This window comes from Neolamprologus multifasciatus, chromosome 18 (genome assembly GCF_963576455.1).
Source record: "Neolamprologus multifasciatus chromosome 18, fNeoMul1.2, whole genome shotgun sequence".
Classification (NCBI taxonomy): domain Eukaryota; kingdom Metazoa; phylum Chordata; class Actinopteri; order Cichliformes; family Cichlidae; genus Neolamprologus; species Neolamprologus multifasciatus.
The window spans coordinates 22,397,896-22,425,298 of NC_140456.1; the positions used below are offsets into that span (position 1 = coordinate 22,397,896).

General features: G+C 40.7%; 2 protein-coding genes across 2 annotated transcripts; one reads left to right on the forward strand and one right to left on the reverse strand.

Annotated features, from left to right (window-relative positions):
* Positions 1 to 354: 354 nt before the first annotated feature.
* Positions 355 to 9,132, reverse strand: LOC146497902 (elongation factor 2b). The gene is made up of 14 exons (XM_085141571.1): positions 8,977 to 9,132; positions 7,574 to 7,788; positions 6,128 to 6,309; positions 5,837 to 6,048; positions 5,572 to 5,750; positions 5,238 to 5,343; positions 4,786 to 5,038; positions 4,461 to 4,656; positions 4,212 to 4,335; positions 3,795 to 4,037; positions 2,425 to 2,778; positions 2,125 to 2,307; positions 1,851 to 1,983; positions 355 to 1,033 (listed from the first exon to the last, which is right to left on the reverse strand). Exons 1-14 carry the CDS (start codon positions 8,977 to 8,979, stop codon positions 840 to 842), a joined length of 2,577 nt encoding a protein of 858 aa, XP_084997697.1. The 5' UTR covers positions 8,980 to 9,132; the 3' UTR covers positions 355 to 839.
* A 1,255-nt stretch (positions 9,133 to 10,387) lies between these two features.
* On the forward strand, positions 10,388 to 27,186 carry LOC146497903 (cyclic AMP-responsive element-binding protein 3-like protein 3-B). Its single transcript, XM_085142014.1, has 10 exons — positions 10,388 to 15,736; positions 15,975 to 16,073; positions 16,390 to 16,663; positions 19,972 to 20,102; positions 20,262 to 20,372; positions 20,641 to 20,747; positions 23,608 to 23,676; positions 24,916 to 25,000; positions 25,277 to 25,370; positions 25,482 to 27,186. The coding sequence occupies exons 1-10, from the start codon at positions 15,716 to 15,718 to the stop codon at positions 25,691 to 25,693; spliced, it is 1,203 nt and encodes a 400-aa protein (XP_084998140.1). The 5' UTR covers positions 10,388 to 15,715; the 3' UTR covers positions 25,694 to 27,186.
* The last annotated feature ends 217 nt before the right edge of the window (positions 27,187 to 27,403 follow it).

Here is a 27,403-nt window from a genome sequence, read left to right on the forward strand (position 1 = left end):
TAGGGGTAAAAAAAAGTTTTGCTCATTATCTGATAATCATCAGATTATCAGATAATTAGATCATTGTTTTTGTCAAATTTACATTTAAGACCAAATACATGTGATATTTTTTTTCTGGTTTAATCCTAAAGAAAACGTCTAATATATATATATATATATATATATATATATATATATATATATATATATATATATATATATATATATGCTGCTTGCCTTTAAATTAAATTCACCACAGAGCTGTGAGAGGTTCCTGGCACATTTTTGGCTAGTGACGGCAGGAAATAAAGAGAAAATCTGGGAAGCAGCAGAAAAAACCCTATAGAGCAAAAAAAAAACATTTTAGGAGACACATTTTCATCATGAGTTGTTTTTATTCATTACATCCACTGAACAAACGTCCATTCCAGTGCGTTTCACTTCTATAACACTTTTATTGTGATTGCCACGCTTTAATCTGGCCATGATCCATATAAATATGCATTATTGCAGCAGTATCACAGTGCACTGTATAGGCCCAACCCGGCAGATACGTAGAAGGAGAAGGGGGACGATGTGAAGGAATAGAAGAAACAAGGAATTGATAATACAGCTGCTTTGATCCAATTACTCCCCCAAACCCTTGCCCTAGGCACTTGGTGTACTGTAGCTGTGAAATGAAAAAAAAAAGCATCGCTGCTTCCACTAGCCTACAACGAAAGCTTAAGCTTTGTTTCTGCTCCGCGCTCAAAGATGAAACAATTGGTGCGATGTACCTTTAAGCCTGTGCAAAGATTTGAAAGTGCCCACGGGGTAGGGTTTAGAGAATGATTTGGTATTTTCTAATCCGGGGTGAGTGGTTACAATTTGTCCAAGTAGTTGTCGAGGGCAGGTATGCCCTCTTTCAGACCTTTGCGTTTCCTAATTTCAGCGACAACTTGGAAGGGCCTGCTGGCAGGGTCGCTGGGGTCTCCCTGGAGAATCTGCCAGTGATCAAATACGCACTGGGGAAAGGCCTGGCCTCCAGTGTTACTGCGCAGGTCAGCTGTGAACCCTGGAGGTCAGAAAAACAGATAAAAGCATTATTTCAAATAGAATAGCTTCATATACAAAGACAGCAACTCTGTCAGCGGAAACTAAGTTGCTGGATATGCCCTTTACATTTGTCTTAAACATGTGATGAGATGATTTGAAGATGGGTGAGGTGGCCGTAAAGGGATGGACATGGTCAGCAACAATACTCAGGAAGGCTGCGGTGTTTAAATAATAAGTAATAAGTAATAAGTACTAAGGCATCCAAGGTGTGCCAAGAAAATATTCCTCACACCAATACACCATCATCACCACCTCTTCTGCTACTGTAGCCCAGCTGATGTGTTGTGCATTCAGAGATGCTTTTCTGCATATCTTGGCTGTAATGAGTGGTTATTTAAGTTGCCTAACTGGATGTTTTATCTTTTTCACACCATTCTCTGTAAACTCTAGAAACGCTCATGCAGGAAATCCCAGTAGATCAGCAGCTTGTGGTTCCATCTGGACCGAACAACCATGCCACAGTCAAAATCACCTAAATCACCTTTCTTCCCTATTCTGATGCTCAGTTCGAACTTCAGCAGGTTTCCTGACCATGTCTACAAGCCTGAGGATAAGACGCTGCCACGCAATTGATCAGTTGATTCGACAGTTGTGTTAATAAGCTGTTAAACGGTGAGCCCGATAAAAAGGCATGTGAGTGTATATCTTCACAAACATTTCAGAGATCCACTTTAGTTTTTAGACCTCTGCAGCCCCTCTTTTACCTAAGCCCTCCTTTCCAGCTGAGAGTTAAAACCCACCACAAAAGACTGCAAGCAGTATCGACTGAAACTCACCAAAGGATTCGTTGACTGGCAGGTAGGCTTTCACCACAAACATGGGCGTGCCCATCACTTGGGATTCCTCAAAGACATGACCTCGTTTCCTGTTCAACACACCATAGATCCCACCGACAACCTGCTCTGGGCACTGCATGGACAAGAGGCACAGCCACAGATAGTTACTAAAGTTACTAAAATGTTTTTTCTTTCAGAATAAAGAAGAGCTCCAAAAAATTACAAGCCTGTGTTCAAGCAATGTCCAGGCGCCCACTCTAGTCCAAACACCAACCTGAATCTCCACAAGATAAACCGGCTCCATGAGCCGAGGCTGAGCAGTGAGCTGGCAGGCGTACAGGACCCTGCGAGCTGTGGGAATAATTTGTCCTCCCCCGCGATGAATGGCGTCTGCGTGCAGTGTCACATCATGAATGTCAAAGCGAATTGCGCGCATGTTCTCCTCACACAGTGCACCCTGCAGGGCGAGGACAGAGACAGGAGTGTGTGAACGCAAGGTTATAAATAGCTAGCTGTTTTACAGTGTAATAAGAATTTAAAATGCAACACGAGTATGAATTAATTAGCTGCCCACCTCCTTAGTTGCCCACTGGAAACCAGCCACTACGCTGTCCTTGATCTCATTGAGGTATTGAACCCCTTTTGTCATGTCTATCAGCAGGTTGGGCCCGGTTCCATCTGGACCGAAGCACCAGATCTTCCTGGCTTCTGTCACCTCCCACTCATACTTGTCAGCAAGGTAACGTGCACGGGCTTTGAGCTCCTGCCGAGCAGTGACATCCCCTTTCTCGATATCTTCAGCCAGGCCGTCGGGGAACGGACGGGACTTCATGAAGAGGCGATTGTGCTTGTTGGGGGACTTGGACAGACACAGCTGGTCGGATTCTTCCGTCACCGTCTCTCTGTAAGACACCACTGGGTCGGATTTCTACAAAGAGGTAAAGAATTGGTCAGGATTGATGTTATGAGCAATACTTCAAAAATATGGGAATAAAATGTATATATATATTTTATTTTAACTAATTCTAGCCCCACATAATCAGTAAGGCTATGTAAAGCTCTTATGTTTAGCATTTGAAAGCTACTTGTCCTAATTCAGCGGTTGTCAAACTGTGCACAAGCAGAGGAAAAATATGGAATTAAATGAAATTAGCAAATAAATATGATTGATGTATGCAATCACAAGTTTTATTGTGATTAAAAGTGAACCTGGATTATATTTAGTCTCAAGAATGAGAGAGAAAGAAAAGGCAAAATTAAGTCAGTCCTAAGGGGTTGAAAAACAAAGCTCGTGCAGAAGTAGCAAAAACTGCAGTTCCTCTAGTCGCCACTTGAGGCTGGCTCCAACATCTAGTCAATCCCCTTAGACTAACATGTTAAAATGGTCCACTTTACTGCATTAAAAAGCACGTTTATAGCTTGGTTCAAAAAACGGTTCTGGCCTTTATGAAGAATTACCCCACTTATAACAATTCTGAGTGGGGTGATTATTTTTCTTTAATAACTCATCTACCCTAATAATTGATTTGATAGGCAGCTGGAGCCAGTCAGAGTCCACTAGGCCTCATCCACTACTTCGAGTCATTAAAGTGGACCTCTTCTTTTTAATGGGTTACCTGATTAATATTATTGCTTGCTGTGTGGTACAGACCATCCCATCTATTTAAGCACAACAGTTTAAATTGTATTCAGGTTTATAGTTTGGATTGTCTGTCATGAGGCTTCATTTTCATCTTTTATGTAGTCTCTAAAAAATTTTCCCAACTAAGACAAGAGTTATTTATCATCAAACGCGCAAAACAACTGAACCAGTGTAGGTCTTTTGCAAATTTGACTTAATATATGTGATGTAAACAAATCAGTACTTGTAATAGCTATTAATATTAACCTTGCATCAGTGACCTGTCTTGCACCTTGCCAGTAAACCTCTACTCCTTTGCTCACCTTCAGTGGAATGCAGGCGTGGTCCTCCTCCAAGTCCTTCAGGCAGATCTCCAGGTGAAGCTCTCCTGCTCCAGCGATGATGTGCTCCCCGGACTCTTCGATGATGCACTGCACCATCGGGTCTGACTTAGCCAGACGCTTCAAGCCCTCCACTAGCTTAGGCAAGTCAGCAGGATTCTTGGCCTCCACGGCCACTCGGACAACTGGGCTCACGCTGAACTTCATCACTCTCATGTTGTGGGCCTGAAGATGGAGTCGATGAGCGATAAGACTAGATTCTTTTAAGGTTTGTTTATCAGGAAGCCACACCAAATAATGACTCCATGTTAATAGCTATTGATTCATTTGTCCTGCCTCGGTTTTTAAACTAGAGCACACTCTGTGTAGATACAGAACAAAGGGAAAGTGACACGCTACCTGTTCAAAGGTGGTAATAGTTCCAGTCTTAACCAGGAACTGGTCTACTCCAACAAGACCCACGATGTTGCCACAGGGAACATCTTCAATAGGCTCCACATACCGACCCATCATCAAAATAGTCCTAGATTGACGTGGTGATAAAATAAGAAGGATGTAACAAAAAGACGAAAGGGGAGGCACACATTCTGAGCTTTTCCTACTATCTTGGACCTGTACTGTGTACAGTTTGTAGATAAACATGCCCACCTCTGGATGGGTTTGATGTAGAGGTCTTCCTTCTTGCCAGGGGTGAAGTTTGGCCCCATGATGCGCACCTTCAGCCCTGTGGACACGCAGCCAGAAAACACACGGCCGAAGGCATAGAAACGACCCTTGTCACTGGTTGGGACCATCTTGGAAATATACATCATCAGTGGGGCCTTAGGATCACAGTTCTTAATACCTGAGAAGAGAGTTTCGAAGTTATGAATTTACCACAGTCAAAATAAACAGTGATAATTCTTCTAAAGCTACTTAATAATAATACAAATACTTTTAATTGAATTGAATCACGTGAAGGTGTTCTACTGACCCATGGCAGCCTCGTCATCTCCGGGCCCTTCGTAGAGCAGCTCACAGCGGTATTTCTGCGCAGTGACGGGAGAGGGCAGGTGGATGGTAATCATCTGGAGCAGGGCCTCTCCGGCAGGGAGCCAGCGTCGCATTACAGCCTTCAGCAGGGGCTTCCCCTCCTTCTCTTTGTCCTCTGAGTCAAGTTTGACATCCAGCTTTTCAATTAGCTTGGCTGTCTCTTCTTTTTTGAAATTCATGATGGCATCAAACACCTAAGAGGTCAATGAGAAAAAGGACAAAAAAAAATTAGGGCATTAATCAAAGGCAGTAACTTTTCAACTTTTAAAGTCTAATCATCTTAGTTTGGATCTGAAATGTCTGAAATTTAAGAGCTTTAAATCACCTTTTAACAATGTTAGAAACATAAAAAATACACAATTTGCTGAAATAAAGCATCTTTAGTAAATTCACCTTAAAGATGGGATCCAAAACAAGCTGGGAGAAAGTTCGAGGTAATTTCTGACCATCGGGGCCGGTGGCGGTCTTACTGAATTTTCCAACACTTGGATCAAAATATCTGGAAAATGCAATGAAATTATTATATAAAAATATTTTGCCCAAATATCACTTGCTGCCCAATGTCTTGTATTAATGCTTAAATTTTAAAGAACCACTAAACACCACCTGAACATTGACACAGAAAAAGGGGTGTGGTCCATGTACAAGCATCCTTCTTAACGCATGCAGCACCTCTGATGTACCGCACTGTAACCAGAGAGGGCACTGTACGTGCACTCGTGTTCACCTTTCTCCCCACAGTTTCTTCATCATGTCCTCCACTTTCTTGCACCTCTCTGCTGGTCCCAGCTGTGCAACTCCTTTAGCAGCAAACTTAGCCACATACATCTCAGCGAACTGCTTCAAGGTGAAAGCCCATCCGTGGAGGCCCGAGCCAAAGCCAACTGTTCCAATAACAGGGTCAATCTGAGGAATAAATGATAGCATTCATTGTAACTACCCATATATTGAAAGTTTTTGAAGGTATTTTACCAGCATAAGTATGTATTCACCATAATGTTCCCCATGGGTCCACCCTCATCCTCTCCATAGGTGGAGATAATGACGTTAACGTTCTCCACAATACGCTGGAAGGTCTGATAGAGCTCATCTGGCTCCAGCTGCAGCTCAAGCAGGGCCCGGTCCATCTTGTTCATCATGAGAACCGGCTTTATGCGCTCAGCGATGGCCTGACGCAGTACGGTCTCGGTTTGCACGCACACACCTGTCAGTGGAAACAAACAGGTAAGCCTCAGTGCATACGAGTGTGTGAGTGACAGGACGAGTGTTTTATGTCTAATTACCTGAGACACAGTCCACCACAACCAGGGCTCCATCAGTTACTCTAAGGGCAGCGGTGACCTCAGAAGAGAAATCAACGTGACCCGGGGAATCGATCAGGTTGATGAGGAAGCCGTTTCCGTCTTTGCTCTGCTTGATAAACGCCAAGTCGTTCTCTCCAAGCTCATAAAACATGGAGATAGCCCTGAAAGAGAGTGAGAGAACATAGAAAAACCTTGAGATGTGTTAACTCTGCACTGATAAATTTAATGATTTATGTAAATAAATCTCAAAAACTGCACTCACACTGATGAGTCAGACCATCCTCTAATAAAAGAGACAGCAAAGACTTTCAGCTGCTACAAAGTGTCCTGACTGCATAGATTTGAATTAATATTTGGTGATCTCTGCTGGTGCATTTATTATATACAAACATCCATGTGTAAATCTCTGAAACAGTGTTTTTTAACACCTCTCTGAATTTGGAACAGAGAAACAATTCTGCAGGTCAAATATGGTACTTAACGTGCGTCGATAAAGTATAACACCATGAACAACTTACAAATAAAACAAGTGCTGTGATTATGAACCAATCAAGTATGAGATGCATGTTCCAATTAAATACACAGCACAGCCAGCCGCCTTTACAAACGATGTGTACCTTGAGGTTAAAATACTTAACGCAATTTCATAACAATAATGAACTCAGTATGGGTCAGCACAAATATTTCTTATTTTGGTAATGTACTTACTATAGCCCTTCTTTTTATCGGACATATATGCCCTACAAACACAACCAAACAGGGAGATCTGACAGCTGAAGGCCAAGTACGTCTTCTTTTTGAGTCAAGGTCTTAGTATGATTGATGAGTTATTATGTGTACCCAATATTTTCTGCCACAGATAGAACAGTATTGATCGCTTCCAATCAGTATATTTGTCTATGACACAGACTGTATATAAAGGATGGCCACACTTGCCAGACGCAACCTGAAATATACCCTTTACATGCTTTATTATTAATTATCGTCAAAGTGAGATAATAATTTAAAAAAAGGAACATTAAACTGTATAAAATAAGACTTGTGTTTAGAGAATGAGGCCACAAAGTGATCAGGTAAATGTTTCCTGAAGCAGCATTGTCATTTTCTTTTACACTTCTTCACAATCAAACATCTTTTGGAACCAAAGGAGTCGCCCCCTGCTGGCCATTAGAAAGGATGCTGAATTTTAGCTTCACATTTGAGAACCGGAAGCAACGCCCATGTCTCGCCTCTGCTTTTTTACTCACTTGATTAAAGTTTGAGTGTGATGTCAGCGTATAGAAATATCAAACTCAAACCCACACAGATCTGATCAGGCAGATGACGAGAATTTGGGAGGTTGAACGCGTAATAAAAATATTTAAATTAACCAGTACTGTTAGGATAAATTATGAATAGTTCCTGCTACAAACACAAAGCACATACGTAGATTTGATGGTGATGCAGCGCTCCTGCTCGTCTTTGCGTGTGTCTGTGAAGCGAGTTTCTCCGGCACGGGACGATGCAATGATCCCCGCTTTGGATACCAGCGAGTCGGTCAGCGTGGACTTCCCATGATCCACGTGTGCGATCACGGACATGTTTCTGATGTTGGACTTTTTGTCCATGATGGCACGGATCTGATCCACCGTGAAGTTCACCTGGAGGAAGGGTTGGAGATTTAGAAGGGGAGGGGAGCAGGGGGCTACAGTCATCCATTTCCAACTAGCACAGGCTCATTTTATTCATCATATGCATCTATTTCTGTCCACTACCAGCTCTCCCCAGCCGCTCCGAGAAGAGTTATAAAAAGAAAGACATGTTTGAAACTCAACCCAGGAAGAAGGAGAGTGGACACCGCTTAAAGACTTTACCTCCTGATTTCCAGAATTACTGAGTCACCATTCACCATGTGGCAACTGAGTGGGGGTGAACGCAATGTACCACAATCGCAAGAAAACACGGTCTCTTGATTTTAGACCTTAGACTAAATCTACAGAAAGAGTGTTAACCACTAAGTTTGCTATTTGATATGTAATATATGAAGAGGGCAGTCCTCTAAGATGATAAGATGACAGTTTGTCTAGCAGTGGGTTGTTAAGACTATATAAAACCATCCCCATAATCCTCTGTAAATAAAATATATGAAGAAAACAAGGTCCAGTGTCCCTCAAAGCTTTCCTAGCAGAACAAATGTATTAATCAATTCAGAAATATCACACTGGATATATAAATTAACACAACCAAAGACTCTTTTGGTGAAATAATTCATTTTTACATCACCCACTGCTGCAAAACACTCAGATGAAATGCGGTGCAGCTCTCTGAGTGTGACGTAGTGCAGCCTGCCTATATGTAATAACACGTTTCCATTGCTTCTTAAATGACGCAATCTCTTCTAATCAAATGAAAATCTATATTTCCCCCACACACAAACAGAGCTGATGACATTTACATTAGACAAGCCATGGCCATGTGCTTTCCCTCTGCGGGCAGCTGTATTAACGTGATATTTCTGCGGTCATGCCAGAGCAGCGTGATATTAAAGGCTTTGCAGTGGACGTCACAGTGAGCGCTGAGCGGCCCGTGCACTGGAGGCCACAGCCCTGCGTTATCGGCCGGCTGTTGCGCATGTTATAACGGCGCACAAACACAGCCCTTATCCGATCACATAACACCACCGGGCATCGGCATCCATTTCACGGACCTGACGGGATCCGGTGCGGCTGCAGTCGGAGCCTACAGCTCATGACGGTTGTTGGGTGCAGCAGTTGACAGCGTGTTTTCCCTCGCTGCTACAAATACATTAAAGGCATAATCTATACATTTAAGGCTCTAGCTTCACTCACCATGTTGTCTGCAGGTCGTGGGTGTTTATGTGCGACGGGTTATTGCCGTAGTCGCTGCCTCTGAGGACAGGCAGTCCCGGTGGTGACAGGAGAGGCGCTGCTGCTGCTGCTGATGCGGCTGCCGTGTAGCGGTGTCCGGTCAGTGAGTGCAGCGGCAGGGGGCGCTGCAGCTCAGCAGCCAGTCACATATCACATGTCCGTGGCGCTTTGCCATATTATCCTAATACAACCATGCTGAGTGCGTGTGCGCGTGTGAGTGCCCGGCTGTGGTTGTGAGTGCGTGAGAGAAAGAAGGGCGCGCTTCTGTTGACTTGACCATGTATATTTGTGCCTCCAGCTGCCATGAAAGATCTAAAATTTAAGAACAAGTACTTTTGTACAGTTAACATTTACATTGTTAGAAAGTAACATAATCGAACCAAAATGCACTAAAGTCAAAAGATAAAGTGGTTTGGCAACAGAGATGACCATTTTCTAAAGGAGGTAATACCAACTGAAGCTTTATTCAGTGATTAGTTTCTATGGCTTCAGCTATACAGACAGACAAACCTTTATTGTAATCCAGTCTATACACAAACAGTGCGAAGACACGTTTCCTGGCTCGGAATAGTGCAAACGGTGCGGTAAGGTCCATATAAAGGATACAGAATTAATTAAACATAAATATGGATATCAGTATAAATATATACTGCACATTAGATTTCTTTGCTTTAAAGCTTTAACTCAACATTAAAAAAAAGAGCTTCATTCGAATCACACATAGCATTTGATAACATCAAGTCCAGATTATATAGAATTTGTATTGATATTTGCTGTGTTTTGAGTAAATACTAAATATTTTGTTTATGGTTTTAGAATATCGTTGACAATTGATTGCATTTTTAAAATACACACTACCACACCTATGATATTGTTTCTGGACTTAAAAACTTTTATTTATTTGATAATTTATGTATGTATTTATTAACAAAAAATACATTTATTTCTTTGCACACACACAAAAAAACAAAAAACAAAATTCAATTCAATTCAATTTGTTACAGTGTGTACTGGCCTAATTGTAATCGTAAACATATGAAAATTCCGCAGGATTTCACTGTCAGTGCATCTGTTTAACCACACCTTCTGGTTAATTTCTCTTCAGCCCACCTAAGGAGCCAACGATGCATTAGAAAGCATGTATTACTGTTGGTTGTTTGCTTGTATTTATCCTTATCTTAGCATGCAGCTGCTTCTGGGCGTGTCAGTGAATGACGTTTAGCAGCACTTTGAGAGTGCGATGCATGCTAGAGCCAATTTCACAGAGAATCCTTATCCGCAGCAAAACTGAATGTTTCCTTCCTTTTTTTCATGATGCGCCTCTTTCCCATGCCCCCCCCCCCCCCCAAAAAAAATAAAAAAATAAAAAAATTTTGATGTACACCTCCGCCTCAGAAATATCGATCCCCGTGGAATACAGCAGGCCACTGCTAGACAGGGCGCCGTAGCAGTCCTCCACCAGCTGAGGGCAGAGCAGGACAAAACATGTTTGGGAGGTGCCAACACATGTGGAATGGGACACTGAAATGAAAACTGAGTAATGTAAAGAACACATTTAATCCATCTGGTGTAATAATAAGTAGCTCTGCCACTGATACAATCCCTCCCCCTGTGATAACAATTGTTGGGGAGGGGGTCTTTCTTATTAAACCAGTGGACTGTGCTCTACATGTCCAGAAAGGAAATAACTGAAAAATACATTATTCGTGGGGTTCCCATAATAAGCACATAATGGGCTCTCGTGAGAGCAGATGATTATTACCTCTAAAGAAAGCTTTACTCATGAATTTAAGATGAAGGTAAAACCCCAAAGCAAACGATGCTGCAAGACAATTTCTTTTTTCAATGTTTATTTTTAGTTTTGAGCTTGCATTTATAATTTCTGCTCATAGTCTCTAAATGTAGAAAATCTTTTGTTAAAATTCCCTAAAATACATATCATTAGAAAGTTCTACTTTTTGTCTTCAGAGCACTATAAGAATCAAAACAAATTTAAATTCAGTGAGCAACAATAAAGGATCTACACAGCTCCAAAGATTATTCATTGTATAATGCCCTTTTTAACACAAGGGAGTCCAGATATTAAAGTTTGTGGTGACAAACAAGAACCAGTGGTTTCCATGGTCAGTGCAGCTGATAAAGCTGATATTACTGCAATATCACTGCGCAGTGTGTCACGTTTCCTCCAGCAGGGCTGACCTACTAAGACAGCAACGCTTACAGCAGAAAGAGCATGTTGTCTGCAGTCGCATAGGCAGTGGTGTGCAGATTACTTCATCTGAAAAACAGTGTCTTTCATCTAATCATCAGATTTATGCAAAAGCTACAGAGGTAGTTTTCATTATCTCAGTGAAGCAGTCTTAAAATTGCAAAACAGTGGAGGACGATATCTTGATTGACCTTTTAGCAGGAGTCTCTCTGAAGCTTTCGGCGTAGGACGCTGACTGCCACAGTGCAGCTCAAAGTGGAGCATGTCTGGCTTTTTTTTTCTTTCCTTTTTTTTGTCAAACTCCAAACGGTGGGAAATATATTCCCTTTACTAGTCACAGGAGGATTTTACACATTAAGGGAACTGATTTCCAAACTTGGCAGTAGAAAAAGGAATAGATAACATTAAATTTAAGAAATAACAAAAACTATCGATGTTATGATATCATATTTTTAAATGTAATAATAAACTTATAAACTGATAGAATCCACATGATGTGCCTGCGGATACTGAATTTAGATTTAAAATGATCATTTGGGGTTGTTACCTGAAGATCTTTAGGGAAATCAGAAAGCCAACGAAAAAAAATCGTACATGATTGAAAACAATTCCCAGTTGTATGTGGGCATTCGCTGCAAGCGTGGCGCTGAAGAAACCAATTGAGAGTGAGGAGAAAGCTGTGGATTATCTCATACTAGTGGCACACATGATGGGAAATTTCAAAAAGCAGACGCTGAGCTGGTACTCTGTTGTAGCTGTAGCTGAAGGCTGTGTTTAATCTTTGTCTCCTAATTGCAGAGTTTAGGATTTTACCAATAACGTACAGTCATCTCCACTAGAGACAGCGGAGAAGCGTGTTTCTCCTATTTGCACACACTAACAATTTCCCAGCTGTAGATATAGAGCGATTTTGCTCACATTAGAGCAATTACTGAGCTTCAGATAAGAGCTAATAAAAATGCACTCTGTGGCTGGTTAAATGACCTTGATGTAAGCTTCAAACATGTTTTCAGCCCGTGACTTCACACCCATGGACCTGAAGAAGGCATTTCTTTGATCACTGCAGTAGCTGTGTATTTTTTATATGATTCTTTTGCTCTCCACACATCTTATTGCACACTTTCTTGCCAGGGGAAAGGGTGAGCCGTGAGACCATTTCTGTGGAGCTGAAATGCAGTCATTGGTACCTGTGCAGGTCATTTCACTGGAAGAGAACTGACTGCATAAAAGTGATTTCATGGTATATTTCATTTTAAAACATCCAAAGATGTCCAAGAGATGTTCTTTTCCTTCACCCTAACCAACCTGGTCTCACATGGAGATATCTGAATATGCATTCACAGTATGATCTCATATGCAATAACAGTTATGTGTACTGAGCAGCAACTTATTCCTGGTATCTAGAGATGTGCTCAAAATGCCCCGGTTAGATAATCACTGCACTGAAAGTACTTTGATACTCTGTAATCTCCAGTTAGAACAACAATAAAGATAGCAGCGCTCTGCTGCCATTTAATTAGCCGTATTCATGGATATGTTGATTTTAAAGCAACTAATATACTTAAGAAGCAAGTCTTTGAAAAACTAAAGTATAGCGGTCATAATGGATTTGTACGGTGGCTTCACTGTGAGTGTTATTTTCTTAAGTAAGAAAGAGTCTAATACAGCAGAATATGCTAATACACCATCATTTCCATTAGTCCCACCAGAATGTATTTAAATAACCTTTTTTGGCCTTATACAACAGGGGCTTTTTGAAACATTTGAATTGTATTTTAGGTCTGGAAATCCAATCTAGCCTGTAAAACAAGCGTCTCCACCAAGCCTGGGAATCAGACACCTCGGAGAATTTGATTTATTCACATTATGCATGCCTGGCAAACAAAAGATAAGAAAGATTTGCGTCCTTTCTGCCGTGCCACAGTTTCACTTTCGTTCCTCCCGTAAAGTCACTCTTCACTCTGACTTTTGAACAGCTCAGTAAAGGTAACAAAAAAACATAAATTCAGAACCCAAAGAAAATATCTGGCATCTGTCTGCTTTGAGCCATGTGATGAAGGCAACAATGTCATATAAAATTATGTGAAGAGAAAGGAAAATGGCTTTGAATTATTTGAGCTACCAGGCTGTGTTCCTTCAAAGGTGTAACGATGCTTTGAAGTTGATATGGCAATGGGAGGATTGAGCTGATGGCGTTCATTCTTAAAAGAATGCAGACTATTGATTGTGCTTATTCTGCTTTTAGACGGGTGTAATACTAAGTAGCTCTGCCACTGAAACAATCCCTTCCCCTGTGATAACAATGAGATAATCTCTGCCAATGTGCATGTTCCCCTTGTGTAATTGCTGGAAGAACACATTATGTAATATCTTTTGCTTCATGGGGCGTGCTAGCATGAAACAGATGCTGTTAATTATGACAGCAAAGATAAGGAACGGATAACGTTGTTTTGCATTAGGAAAGCAAAAAAAAAAAAGAAAGTCATTGATCAGCTTTCTAAAGAGCTGTAACTTGAGGAGCAAGTGTCTATTTGATAGACACAAAAAAAACCCTTCATTTAGAAGGATGCATGTTTTTTTTCTCATGTCGATCCACCTTGATTGATCCATCCCTTTATAGTAGCTTCAGCTGAACTCTTTGTTCTTGTAAACAGTTTGCTGAAAAACACACACATTAAGGTTATTATCAGTGCCGGCGACTGAAAGAAACTGTCCAGAATCTGCAGACAATCGCATTCTCTTTCTTGATTTTTTGACAACAAGCTTCACTGAAAGGTCTTTGCAGCTGTTTGCTGAAATTTTATTTTTCTCAAATCACTGAAAAACTGCAATTCTTGAGCCACTTTTTAAAAAAGAGTAGCTTGGACACATCTGCTGTTATAGACCAAAATAACCTTTGTAGATAGCAATTATATTTAATCTCAGTTTGGTTTTTGGTTTTTTAACCGTCCCACTTAAAGTTTGGTTTGGGGTGGGGGGTTGGTTATAATGGAGAAAACCAAGCACGGTGGTGGAGGGGTGATGATTTGGGCTTGTTTTAAAGCCACGGGATCTGGGCACCTTGCAGTCAATGAATAGACTGCAAACATATTCTAGACTCAAATGTCAAGCCATCTGTCTCAGATAAATCTTGGCAAGCACAGCAGCAAATTTTTGCTAAGCAAAGTATTGCTATGGCCCAGCCGAAGTCCAGACCCTAACCTAACTGAAACACAACACTTAAGATAGTTGTGCATAAACAGGTGCCCATAAAATCCGCCACAGTGATTTGAGAGACTGATAAAGTCATAAAAAATGTTATTGCTGCTACAAGTAGATCTACAAGCTACTGAATCATTGGATCATGTGTTTATTTTTCATGAGACTGTATCTTCTGGAAACTTGTTTCTGTAACTTTGGATCTAAGTGGACCAACGGGAATTTGGGGGTTCCCTGCAGCTCACTCATTGTTCTCTTCTATTTGTACATTGAGCCTTTCACTGGGCTTCATTATGTGAAATATTACCAAGACTATTATTAGAAACTCTTGGACTGTCTTAAAATCATTTTAGATGTGTCAGAACTGTCTCCAGCTAAACGACAGCTAACTGAAAGATAGTTCTCATCTCAGTTTCTGGCTTTGATGACCAAAGACCAAGCCCAAAATCTCAGTGTAATCCTGACTTTTATTGACTTTTACCTTTTAATTAAATTAGTTTAAGTCTTCATTCAGCCTTAAAGCCATAAGAAGAATCAGGAAGAAGTCCCATAGAAGGGGAGCATTTTTTCTTTTCCTTGGATTTCCATCCAGAAACCTCCCAGACAGCTTCAGCTCTGCTTCAAATCAGATCTCTGCGCTGTCTTTCAGTGTCAGTGAATAGAGTTTGAAGTACAGCTGCCCTTTTTATTAATCCCTCAGTGGCTTAGAAGCACATGCTGACTTTCTTTTACTAACTCTCTCTAATTTTCAAATAATCAAATAGACAGTTTCTAACCCTTGAATTCAGATGAAACCCTTTCATGTGTGTTTCCACTGCCTTGTGGATTCCTTAGTGATGAGCAGAGAGAGGAGTATTGAACTTTTGTTGGGCTTAGTCCAAACTGGTGCAAATTAAATGTCAGTCTTTCCACTTTCTGTGTTTGAAAGCAATAAATTGGGCTTTAAATTTAGCTTGTCCAATTTAAAAAATAAAAAAAGAATTTGACAGCATACACCAACTGCTGATTTATGACATCAAAGGTCACACTTATTTACAATTAAGTAATCTCCCTTCTTCTTGTCCTAATTGGCTGTCTCTGCTGTCTGACTAACAGTGGATTGGACAGTGATCAGCTGGGTTGGGGAATGCTGTTGTGTGATATGGCATTTCAACTTTGTCCCTGAAGGCTGACTCAGACGTTTCTCCTTCACGCTAAAGGCACAAGGAACGTACCAATCTGGCCGTGTGCTGCATTTGTATGCCTGAAGGAGACTTTCACTGAAATTCCACCAGCTGCTTTAATGTCAGAATTATGACACTGACTACAGACAAGGTAAGATCACTGGGTGCAGTTGATGCTTTTTGTGTAAGAGAGTGATTCAGCATGAGTGCGTGTCAAGAAAGCGTCGCTTTAAAAAAGGCGAACGTGAATGCAAGTTTGTCAGAGACAAGTGAAGTGTGAGATTGAGTTTTTGACACCCAGGTGAAATTGGGTAATACTGTGAAAAACATTTTATCTTTTGAAAAACTGAGAAACACTTCGATTTCAGAACCATCACTGTTTGTTTCAGGTGTACGATGGGATGGACATCATTGACCTTCTGCTCAAAAACACAGGTGAATCCACCAGTTGCCACAGCAACCAAACGTGGACCAGCTCAACTAATGATGTAAGTGTGCTGCTCATTATGCACAGTTTGCTCCTAAACCGAATCACTCAGGGGAAAACATAATCATGGCCACAAATTCACCTCATCATGAGAACCTGACTGCTGAGTTTAAACTGTATTTTGGGGTGTGCCTGATTGTATAGCGGCAAGTGTTGCAAATAGCAGGAACCAAAGGAAACAGAGAGAGAGAGCAAATTGAAAGCCTGGTGTGTTTATGCTTCTGTGTCTGCTTGTTTGTGTGATTACTATTATCTATGATCTAGATTAATTCTGCCAATCAAGCCATAATGTAATTATGTATGCATACTCTCTTCAGACACTGAGCACTAAACAAAGCAATCCTGATGATTTCTTGGAGTTCCTGCTGCATGGGAGCGACTCCTCCTCTGTGCCAGCATCACCCCTGTGGTCTCCCTGCACCAGTGACAGTGGCATCAACGAGGACCCCCTGACAGATCCCACAAACAGCCCTCACACAGCCTCCTGCACAGCCTTCACTCCCTGTGACATTCAGGCTTTCACGCAGTGTTCATGTCTCGTGAATCAGACAGTGGCAAATGAAAGAAAGCCAGATGTCGTCATCGATCTCGGTAAGACAACATTTAAATAGCAAAGGGTTAACCGGCTTGCTTTTTTATACAGGCCAGAAACATGTACTGAACTTCAACCTGTAAAGCAGTAGTTTGTTTTAACAATGAGCGCAAATGTGAGGTCGAGACGCGTAAAGAACAAAGTAACCAGGGCACAGGACTACCAGATGAAAAAGGGGAAGCTTTTGACATTGTGAGATCTCTCATTTTGTGCTTTCTGTAGTGGGATAATGGGGGCTTTTGACTGCGCCTCTGATGGCGGACCTTTCAAAGAGCCACTTGTTTAGTTTTTCCCATTTTTGAACATCTTTAAAGATAAACGGTTGTGATTGTTGCCATTCATGAACTGTTTTGTGAGGGCAGCTATTTTGAATGTTGGTTCATTTCACCGTGCAGGTTTTTGACCCACCACTAGTGCCTGACATATCTGAAAAATGACCGAGTAAACCTAGACACATACATTTCATTTAAAAAAAAACACACATACATCACCTTCTAATTCCAACAAAAGGTTTTAAAACACAAGCAAATACATCCACAAGGTCATACTTATGAGGAAAGGAAAGTAATCTTTTCGGGCTGTAATTTCTTTAACTCTTTACATACCTGCTTAATTCCTCATCGGCATCACAATTACAGTGGAAAGCTGTTTTATTTGTCTGTACTGGACTTCATCAGTGAATGAGTGAATAAATTCATCATTTACTTGGATTTATACAGTATATATTGTCTGTTAGGTTAAAGGTCAGTGTTCTTTTAATTCATTACAGGGAACAATTGTTGTAACACTGGTCTTGTTCTTGTAAGACTATATTACAAAGTCACTTTCAGCAGCTGCTCGAAGCTTTGTAACAGCTATTACCGTGAAGGTTAAATCCATTGTGCATTTGAAAGGTAGCGACAACTACACAAACCGCCATAAACTGCAGCCTTTAACTCGCCACAGAACCAGTGTGGGTGTAATTCAAGTGTATGAATTTATATCCAAGAGGGAAGCGTTACTGATTTAAATGCTCCTGCCAGAAAAGATCAGCAGATTAGACCAGAGGGTTCCTAATGATTCGAAATGGCTGTGGAGTGTTGACGTATCAATATTAATGCAACCCACACAATTTAACATGAGTGTTTCCCAGTGTTTACAGTTTTCCACATTTGCTTTGACGCATTTCTTGAAACCTTTCACACACATTATTTCTTTTTTCCAAGCTGTTAACACAAACCTAGACACAATACTCAAAGTCAAACTACTATTCATAAAACCTCTGACTCTTGTAAACAATCGTATCGAAATAGTTTCGACTGTGCTTTCAGGTCACACTCAAATCCCGCAACAATAAGAGCACTAACGAGCCTTCATTGAGCAATACATCAAAAAAATGGAAAACACAACATCAGGGTGTGGACTTTAAAAATAGTTTGAATAATCAGAATAAAATAGAACAGAAAATCAAGATGCAAAAAAATGAACGAAATAGAGTACAAGAAAACAGATCATTACAAAAATAACTGTTAATAAGAATCTTAATGGAAAACAGGCACAGTCAGTGATTTTCTGAGGTTATTTAATAGAAAAAACTGTACTGTGCTGACGCTGTACTCATAGTATCTACCTAATAATACACAGGAGCAGGTCTGCAGTTTATAATCCTACGATTTATGTGTGATCTATCTATGTATCAAAGGTGGAGAGGCGTAGGCTTTCGAGTGCCATGGAGGGACATTTAACTTTGTGCCTGCACCTTCAGTCTGAAGATATTAAAGATCATATCTATATTTTATCATTGGAGAAGGTGTCCACCTCAACAATAAGCGAAAACATCTGGATAAAATGTCATCATTTCCTTCTTATCTCAAGCCTTACCTCCTGAACTGAAGTCACACGAGAAGATATGCACAAATTTATTTATTCCTGATATTGTCGCAATTACAATCAGTAGATTAGACATGTGACCCTCCAGTCTGGGACAGCTGACAGAAAACAACAAAAGCTGTTTGTAAATTAACATTATGGCAGCTAATTTCCTAAAATTCAAACCTTCCCTCTGATAAACAGCTTGATTACATTCTCACATTGTATGTGAGTTTATTCACTAAGCATCAAAGCAGCAAACACCAGCTAACAGCGGCAAAAACAACAGGCTAAGGCTTAAGCATATCCTCAGCAACTCACCTCATCTCATATTATCCATCAGAACTGACCTTCGCTAACTCATCAACTCATATCGAACTCTCACAAACGTCCACAGCCCACTTCAAAGTAAATAGATGTGGACACCTCTCACCCGTCATTGGCTGCTGAGGTAAACAGTGGGCTGACAGCCTTCACACGAATAAAGAAATTGAGCTCAAACAATAGTAGATACACACTGGCTGGCTGTGGCGATTATGGAGTACAGTCTAAAAATAATGTCTTTGATCTCTCTTGGCTGGCTAAAACATTTTTCTTATATTGCAGCAACTGTAGCTCGGATTATGCATTTGAATCGAGATGGGTGAGAAAGCAAAACTCAGTTGACTGAAATTTACTGACATCTAGAGGTAAAAAATGTTTACTTACTGTAACTTTAAATTGAAACAAAGAAACAAGCAAAACAATCCTTTTTAAAGGAGCTCACAGAGAGCTAAACAAAGCTGGAGTGGGAGAATATTCCATATTCTAGGTGCCACAGACTGAAATGCTCTGTCAGTCCTGAGTCAGTCTGAATGCTGAACCATTATATTTAGCATTCACCATTATTTGTTTTAAAAGTGGCATATCAGGTTTGATTAATTGCGAAAAGCTGACAATATAAAAATCACACGTTCTTTAGCCTAGGTTAACTGGCTACCTTAAAACTTTCTCACATTTTTTTTAATATAATTACAAGACAATGTCGTGATGTCACTAATATTAAAGTAAAGATACATACTCCAAATCAAGCCAATATTTTGTGTGACCAAGTTTTCAAGGTACTTGGCTGGTTGCTTGTTTCAGGTGGCTTTTGTAGATTTTGGCTATCTCGACATCTTTAGTCTCTCCCAGACTGACTCCATGAGACAAGAGCTTGATAGGGACTGTGACATCTGGTGCATAATTGGTGCAGGCATGATCAGTCTCCTCCCTGGTGGTGCCACAGGATGGACAGGAATCCAAGTGTCTAAAATGCCTAAAAACCTGTGCAGCATTGTGTGTTTGCAAAGTGCTTTTAAAGCACAGAAAGATGCTGCAATGACTGACGTTTTGTGGTGGGTTTTGTTTGAACTGCAAATACAAGCAATTTTGTAAACCATGACATGTGGTGTACTGTTTTCTCTGCTTTAATATGCAGGCTGTGAGTCTGGCAGCTTAGATGAGGATATCGGAATTTCATACTACCTCACCACAAACCAAAATCCTCTGCAACCACCCAGCCATTCTCTCACCGTGAAGGACCTGCTGTTATCCAACCTGGGAGACAAAGTACGAAGGGTTTCATAATTGTGTTGAAAATTAAAATACGTGTGGTGTCCTGTCCAACTCTGACTGAAAGAGAATTTTATTATCTGCCTGTGCCTTCTTGGGGAAAGCTGCAAATAGAGTAATTTTAAGTGAAATGAATTCTGTCCATCTGGTTCACAGGCGCAGCAAATCCCCCAGCATTCCTTGCGGGAACTTGTACTTAATGAGGATGAGAAGAAGCTTCTGGCTAAAGAAGGGGTAAACTTGCCCAGCAGGCTGCCTCTATCCAAGGTACATGAGCGATATACACATGTATGTAGGGCAGACGTCTCTGCACAAGCATGCTCCAAACACATCCACAAACACACACTCGTGATCTAAATCTGTATCCCCAGTTACACAAAGTCAGCCAGATATGATGCCCCCCCCCCCCCCCCCCCCCCCCCACACACACACACAAACACACACACACACCTCTCTCAACCTAGTTTCATCTCGCATACCTTTTTCTTTATTCTCTCTTGTCCTGGTCTCCCATGTGTTTCATCTCCCTGACAAGTTTGAAGAGAGAGTTTTGAAAAAGATCCGGCGGAAAATCCGCAACAAGCACTCAGCTCAGGAAAGTCGGAAGAAGAAAAGGGAATATGTTGATAGCCTGGAAGAAAGGTATGACATTATCTCTGCACCGACTTAGGAAACATTTTTTTAATCATCTGCTTTGGATTTTTTATGTTTTTCAGTGATTCAGTGAGTGTTTTGCTGTTCATTAAGTAAAGCACACTTCATGTTTCCTGGTATTTGTCAAATAGTTCCCTGAAAAAAAAAATCCTCACAGGAAGCTCAAAAAAACAATTGTATAACAACCTCAAACAACACTAGTGAGGTGTTTTGAATTAAAAAAAAGAAGAAGGAGAGCTGTGCAGCAGTAGTTGTCATTGCCTCCAGCAAAACCAATTAATTACAGAAACTTATTCAAGAGAAAAATTATATAGTGCCAAAATTGATAAAAGAAATATAACCCATTGAAATTCAGTTCCAGTGAAGCAGCCCAAAATGAAAGACATAAACCTTGTTATTTCTTTATTTATTCACTAATAAAGGTCATTATCTGGATACACAAAGAAATACCATTTTCAAGAGATTGCTGCAAAAGAGAATTTCTTTTTCATTTGAGGAATATTTAGATAAAAACAAAAAACAAACCTGTACATAAGCATTACTGTCTATAATGCCAACGGCACTTCAGTAAGAACAAACATACAAAAAGATGACGTTTTAATAATGCAGAAAATAATATATATTCATACTCCTGCTGTGGAAAAAAAGAAAGTGAACCTTCTCTCAGTTCTAAGGTTATATATCAGGGTATAATAAAAAAAAATATGACTTTACGAGTCCTAACCCTAGTCTTTACATGGTCTTAAATGTAGGTAAATTTAATCTGAGAAGGACAACAACATTCTCACATTAAACTGTGTCGTGACAAAAAACTAAACCAAGATCCAGAGACAGTCCTGTGAGAAACTAAGCACACCCAGTGATTCAGTAGCTTGTAGAAATACCTTTAGCAGCAATAACACGAAGTAATTGTTTCCTGTATGACTTCATTAGTCTCTGCCATCATTGTGAAGGAACTTTACCACCACCACCACCACCGTGCTTGACAGCTGGTGGGGGGTGTTTGTGCTGATACACTGTGTTTGGCTGTCTCCAAACTTGGCACTGTCCATTATGACCAAAACACCTCAATTTTTGTCTAATCCTTCTAAAGGACATTGTTCCAGAAGTTTTGTGGGGGTTGTTTTTTGTTTTAGATGAAACCCTTCTAAACAAGCCACACTTGTTCAGCCTTTTTCTAATTGTACTGTCATGAGTTTTAACATTTAACATGCTCACTGAAGGCTATAGAGTCTGAGATGTAGCTCTTAGATTTTTTTTAAAAGTTTGTGTAAGGATTGGATGGTCTGACTGAGGTGAATTTTCTGGGATGTCCATTCCTGGGGAGATTGGCATCTGTTGCTTTCCACTTGTGAATAATCTTTTTCACTGTAGAATGAAAACATTTTCTGAGTGGCCTGATAACCCCAATTGCTTTTCTAAGATCGTTGCTGATGTCTTTCCTGCTTGGATTTGTGATAACGCGTACCTGAATGCTTCAGACCTGCAAACTAGCAAAACATCTTGATGATCTGTTAATCAAGTGCATTTCATTAGCAGCAGCTAATTTTTAACGCTCTTCTTCTGCACTTTGACTTAGTTTTTATTGACATAGTATAATATGTCACGGTTTGCAGTTTATCTGAGGTTGTATATACTCATTTTAAGACCTCTTAGAGATCTTAATATTGTTTATGAGAAAAAAAAATCGGTGTTCAGTATAGTCAAAGACCTGAAAGTTTCTACATTCATTGAACATTGTAAAGAAACTCAGAATACCCACCATACTGTGATAACTGCTCCACTGTGGGGCACCAAAACACTTACGGTCGATCTGGACCACTTTCTCATTGTGCATAGACGCAAACTCACAGATGTAGTCAGGAGAGAGAATGGATTATTCCTAAACATGATGCCACAACCCAGAAAAGCAAGCAGGTTTTCTCAGAATCGCGTCAGTCTTCCTCCTCCTTCTCTACCTCGAGGCTGCTTGGAATCAGCCTCACCACACAGCCAGCAAGCCTTTGTCACCAAATTTATTAATCCCACCTGCCTCCCACATGCTGGCGCTTCAACCACATCACACCTCAACAAACAGCGCTGCGTGGTCGAGCATGTAATTTGACTCGCCTCAAAGAAACGCAATGCAGCAATGTTCCCCAAATTCCTTTGTTTGTCAAATCCCCCTAGGTTTATCATTCATCAGCTTCTCTTGGGGGTATTTTTAGAACTTGTTTCAGTCTGATGTGGTTCTTGAGATTGACTCCTTCGCACTGCTGGACTCTTTTAAAACCTGCCATTACTGATCTGTATCAGAATAAAAGAGTTGATTGAGAATGAATGGAGGTGTTTTGGACCACGGGTGTAGCGGGTGGGATAAAGCCAGTACACAGTTTGAGCTTTAAAAATGGCCAAACACAAAGCTGAAAACTGTCTGTGTGTTTTGCGTACTAATGAAAATGTCTTACTGATGTAACACAGGAGGTTTATATATCTAATTACATGCTATCAACATCTCAATCAAGCTTGAGTTCTGCTGCCTCCTGATAACAAATGTTTCATGGCAGAGTGAGATTGTCTCTCCCAGAGTCAGCATTCGTTGATAATTAAACCAGATTCAAGCGGAGCGTATCAACAGGGTGTCATTATCAGTCGAAGGCATAATGGATTCACAGTGACTGAACCGAACAAGAGAGACACCAGAAGAAGAAAGGGGGTGGAGTCCCTGGATGACAGAATGGGGTTTGCGATAACAGTCAGCAGGCTGATATTGGCAGAGAGAGAAATGAAGGGCAGGCGAGGCAACATCATAAAACGATATATTTTTTAATACGATTCTGCCCTCTTTCTCCTCCTCCTCTTTCTGTAGGATGTCTGCATGTGGTGCTCACAACCTCGAGTTGCAGAGAAAGATCCAGCAGCTGGAGGAGACCAACAAGTGAGTCCTTAAGTGAGGCAACAAGTTTAACCTGATGATTATTGGCATTAGATGCCTGGACTACTCAGTGTTTTGTACAATGATGGAGAGCTTAAAGTCCAAAGTCCAGAAAATACAGTAAAGAACAAAACACACCTGATTAGCTTTACCTGTGACAACATCCAGGACTTGCTTTTGAAAGTTGCAATGAAAAGCAAAGAGTTACCATAACTACAGCCCAGTGCACTACACTTCAGCATATGGTCTGGAAAAGTTCAAGTCTCTGAAGCTTTGGAAGCTATATCCTGGCTCAGGCACAGTCAGGGCACAGCTGCAGAGCTCTGGCATGATCAAATGGTCACTGTTAGATTTTAGAGAATGGCTATTTTAGCTCTGCAGCAATTGCTCCTGTAAAAATAGCACCACAGATGTCCCGGTTTTTCAGTTTATTTCCCTGTTTCAGTTATTTAGCTACTGTGTTTTCATTAGTGGGATTATGTCTGGTAGTATTTAGTATTTTGTTGATGGCCTAAACCACTTCATCTCAAGGCTATGACACCATAAGGCCTGTTTCATGAAGACTAAAAGCAGAAATATAGGATGACAGAAAAAATTAAGATTGACCATATATAGTCAGAACATCCGGGTGTCGTACATTTAACAATGGCCAGGCTGAGGAGGTGCAGCCATATGAAAACACAGCATAATTGCATTTGTTTCCCATCAAAGTCCCTACCGGTTGAACAGATAAGGCAGCAGGATTAATCAAACCTGGACGCGGGGCTTGTACAGAGCTAGCTGCACAAAATAAATCTCCACGACATCTTTTGTGACACCGCTTTCATGAAACTGAGTCACGGCTGAAAATGGCCAAACCGTTCTGCCTGTTAAAGATTCGGGACTGAAGAGCCTGAGAGTAAAATTACCAGAATACAAAGTGCATACCATTCCAAATCTTCACACAGCTTTTCCAACTTTTCTTTCTTTTCACTCGGCAATTTCACTGTCCTGATTTCTTTTATTCTTTTTTCCCTGACGCTGGCAGACTGCTGCTTGTAAAAACAAAATGTGTGAAAGCTCCACACACACACACACACACACACACACACACACACACACACACACTCTCTTCCTTCAATTTATCGTTCTCTCTCTCTCTCTTTTTTGCGAGAGTGATCACAGATGCTGGAAATGATGAGACCCCTTATGTCAAACTTTTGCACAGCCTTTTTCATCTTTCTGTCTGGATTTGTGTTGCAGTGCTCTGCTGGAGCAGCTAAGCCAGCTACAGGCTCTCCTTCCTAATGGCCCCAGCAAAACAAGACAGAAAGCAACCTGCATCCTGGTGAGATAGAGAATTATGTAATTTTTCAGGCAGTCATAATTGTAACAAAGAAATACAGTAAACATTAAAAGTTCATAAGCACATCGAGGAGCGCGAGTGTTTGTACCGGCAGGACTGCGGCTGTGAATGCTTTGAATATTTAAATGAGTCAGAGAAGCACCCGTTGTGCAAAATGTTATGTAGTTGTGTGTGTAATAACCTACTCAGTTTCTTCTTTCTGATCTGTGTTTTCTATGCTTGACCTCTTTTTGTCCATCTGTCTGTATTTACATCCAGGTCTTGCTCCTCTCCTTCTCTCTGCTGATTTCTTCAAATCTTCGACCAGACCCTTACAGCCGGCTCAGTCAGGCAGACTATGCAGAGACCAAAGGTCCGTAGCCATCATGCATGGCCAATCTTGCTTTCTTTTTTTCTTTTTCGTCCATGCACACTCACTCATGCACACACACTCACTCTTCTCAACCGCATCTCTGTCTCTCAGTGCCGTCCCGCTCCCTGCAGTCGATGGATGATGCCCGAGACATCCCTCCTCCTCCTCCACCTCCTCCTCTTCCTCTTCCTCTCCTCTGCGTTACCAGGGGCTTTGAAGCCCTGCGCAATCTGACAGAGAAGATTAGGCCCTGGACAGATCTCCCCAAAGCAGACGTCCCCTTCTCTCGCCATCAAGATCACAGGCACAAGGACCTTCACTGATTTATTCTAACAAGAAAAACGTAGCGCAGGGGTGCGAGTTTGGATGCGAGTGCAGCCCCCAACAGGGTATTTTAAAAGCTTCTCTGCATCTGCTTTCCACTACAGAGGCTGGGTGAGGGGCTGCTCCAGCACATAAACATCCAGTTGAAAGGTGTTTCAGGAATGAACTTTCACAAATGCCAGTAAAGAGGTCATTGACGTGGATGTAATCATTTTTCATTTTGCTCTGAATAGAAAGCCTTTAAGCACCTGCTGGATCACGTATGCTGGATCATACCTGTGCAGTTGATGCCTGTTAAATACAAACACATTAAATACACATGCACGCTCACTACTGTGATTTATTATTTTCTTTGAATATATACCGTGATCTGTGGCGCATTCAGTAGGAGCTCTGCGCAGTAATTTAATGATGCATTTGCATTTTTCACTGTGTGTGTGTGTGTGTGTATGTGTGTGTGTGTGTGTGTGTGTGTGTGTGTGTGTGTGTGTGTGAGTTCTGAGGCTTATATGGTTAAATCTTTGAGACAGGTTGCTACTGGCAGGATCAGCCGGGTGTGAATTCACATTTTCTCCAGGGAGTTTTGGACCCGTCTGAAAGTTTTGTTGTTGTTTTGTTTCCTTCCTCCAGCGATACCATGTGTCCTGTGTCGAGGAAAACCAATTTGCAAAAATAATGAGACAATATTTTGAAAACAAAAATGATTCGGGGTCTTCAAATATGACTCAATGAGCAAATAAAAGCTTCAGGTTCACAGCCAGCTGTCAAAACACCAGAGGAAAGTGGGTTTCAGTTTCATATCATTATTTTTGAGAAAGAAAAATATCGCTTACTGTAATTGTGGAAATGTAACTAAAGACTGTTTACAGATCGATGTGAAGTGCCTTTTTCTGGTGAGATGAAATGAGATAAGCAGCTTAAATGTTCTACAGCTGCAAACCTCGAACAATTTAATCTGAAAATCCAATAGTAGTAGATTTTAAGTCAGGAGTAACAACTGGCTGTTGGAAAGGAAAAGAGAAACGAATTGAACTGTGATTATTTTTAAATGATGAGTATGTTATGGATTATGTTCACATAAAGAAGGCACAGAGGACTCTGTAAGTGTTGTTGATGTAAAAGTTCCTAACAGAAGGATCTGAGAGCAACTTGAGGTGGGATACCTTGGCTACCTGATCGACCCCATTGTACTATAGTACTTACACAGTATTGTTCAGTACTGTGTGGGGGATGAGCTGTTTTATAGCCTGGTCCATAGTGCAGTACCTCTATCAGAAAGTTTATTTTTTGTTTTTTGTTCTTAACTATGAAATCTGTCTCTGTAGGTGAGCGTGAAACATCTTGACAAATTTGTAATTATACAATAAATGCAATTTTGAAGCAGAAAAACAACCCCCCAAAAAGCATCAATGAAATATAGTACAATGTACCATTTTACAATAAATTATTTATCCGTATTCATTTTTATGGATGTTTTTTTCCATATTTTTTAACCAGTTATTGACTTTTACCAATTACAGTTTAGCAATATGTCCATAAACTTCCATTTAAAAAAAAGAACATATACAAAAAATATATATAATATCACTATAATTTCTCCACAGTACTTTATACTTTCAATCAAATATCTGCAAAATTGATGCCCATCACACTCAGCTGCAGTTTTCTGCCTCATATGCTTACACAATACTTTTAAAAGAAACACTGTT

Excerpts from the sequence above, each read along its gene's own strand:
- LOC146497902 (XM_085141571.1), bottom strand. Across the intron at positions 5,751-5,836 it reads GACCCATGGGGAACATTATG|ATTGACCCTGTTATTGGAAC; the intron begins GTGAATACATAC and ends TTTATTCCTCAG. Across the intron at positions 1,984-2,124 it reads TTTATCTTGTGGAGATTCAG|TGCCCAGAGCAGGTTGTCGG; the intron begins GTTGGTGTTTGG and ends TTGTCCATGCAG.
- LOC146497903 (XM_085142014.1), top strand. The coding sequence starts at position 15,716 with ATGACACTGACTACAGACAAG. Across the intron at positions 16,074-16,389 it reads GGACCAGCTCAACTAATGAT|ACACTGAGCACTAAACAAAG; the intron begins GTAAGTGTGCTG and ends TACTCTCTTCAG. Across the intron at positions 25,371-25,481 it reads AGACTATGCAGAGACCAAAG|TGCCGTCCCGCTCCCTGCAG; the intron begins GTCCGTAGCCAT and ends TCTGTCTCTCAG.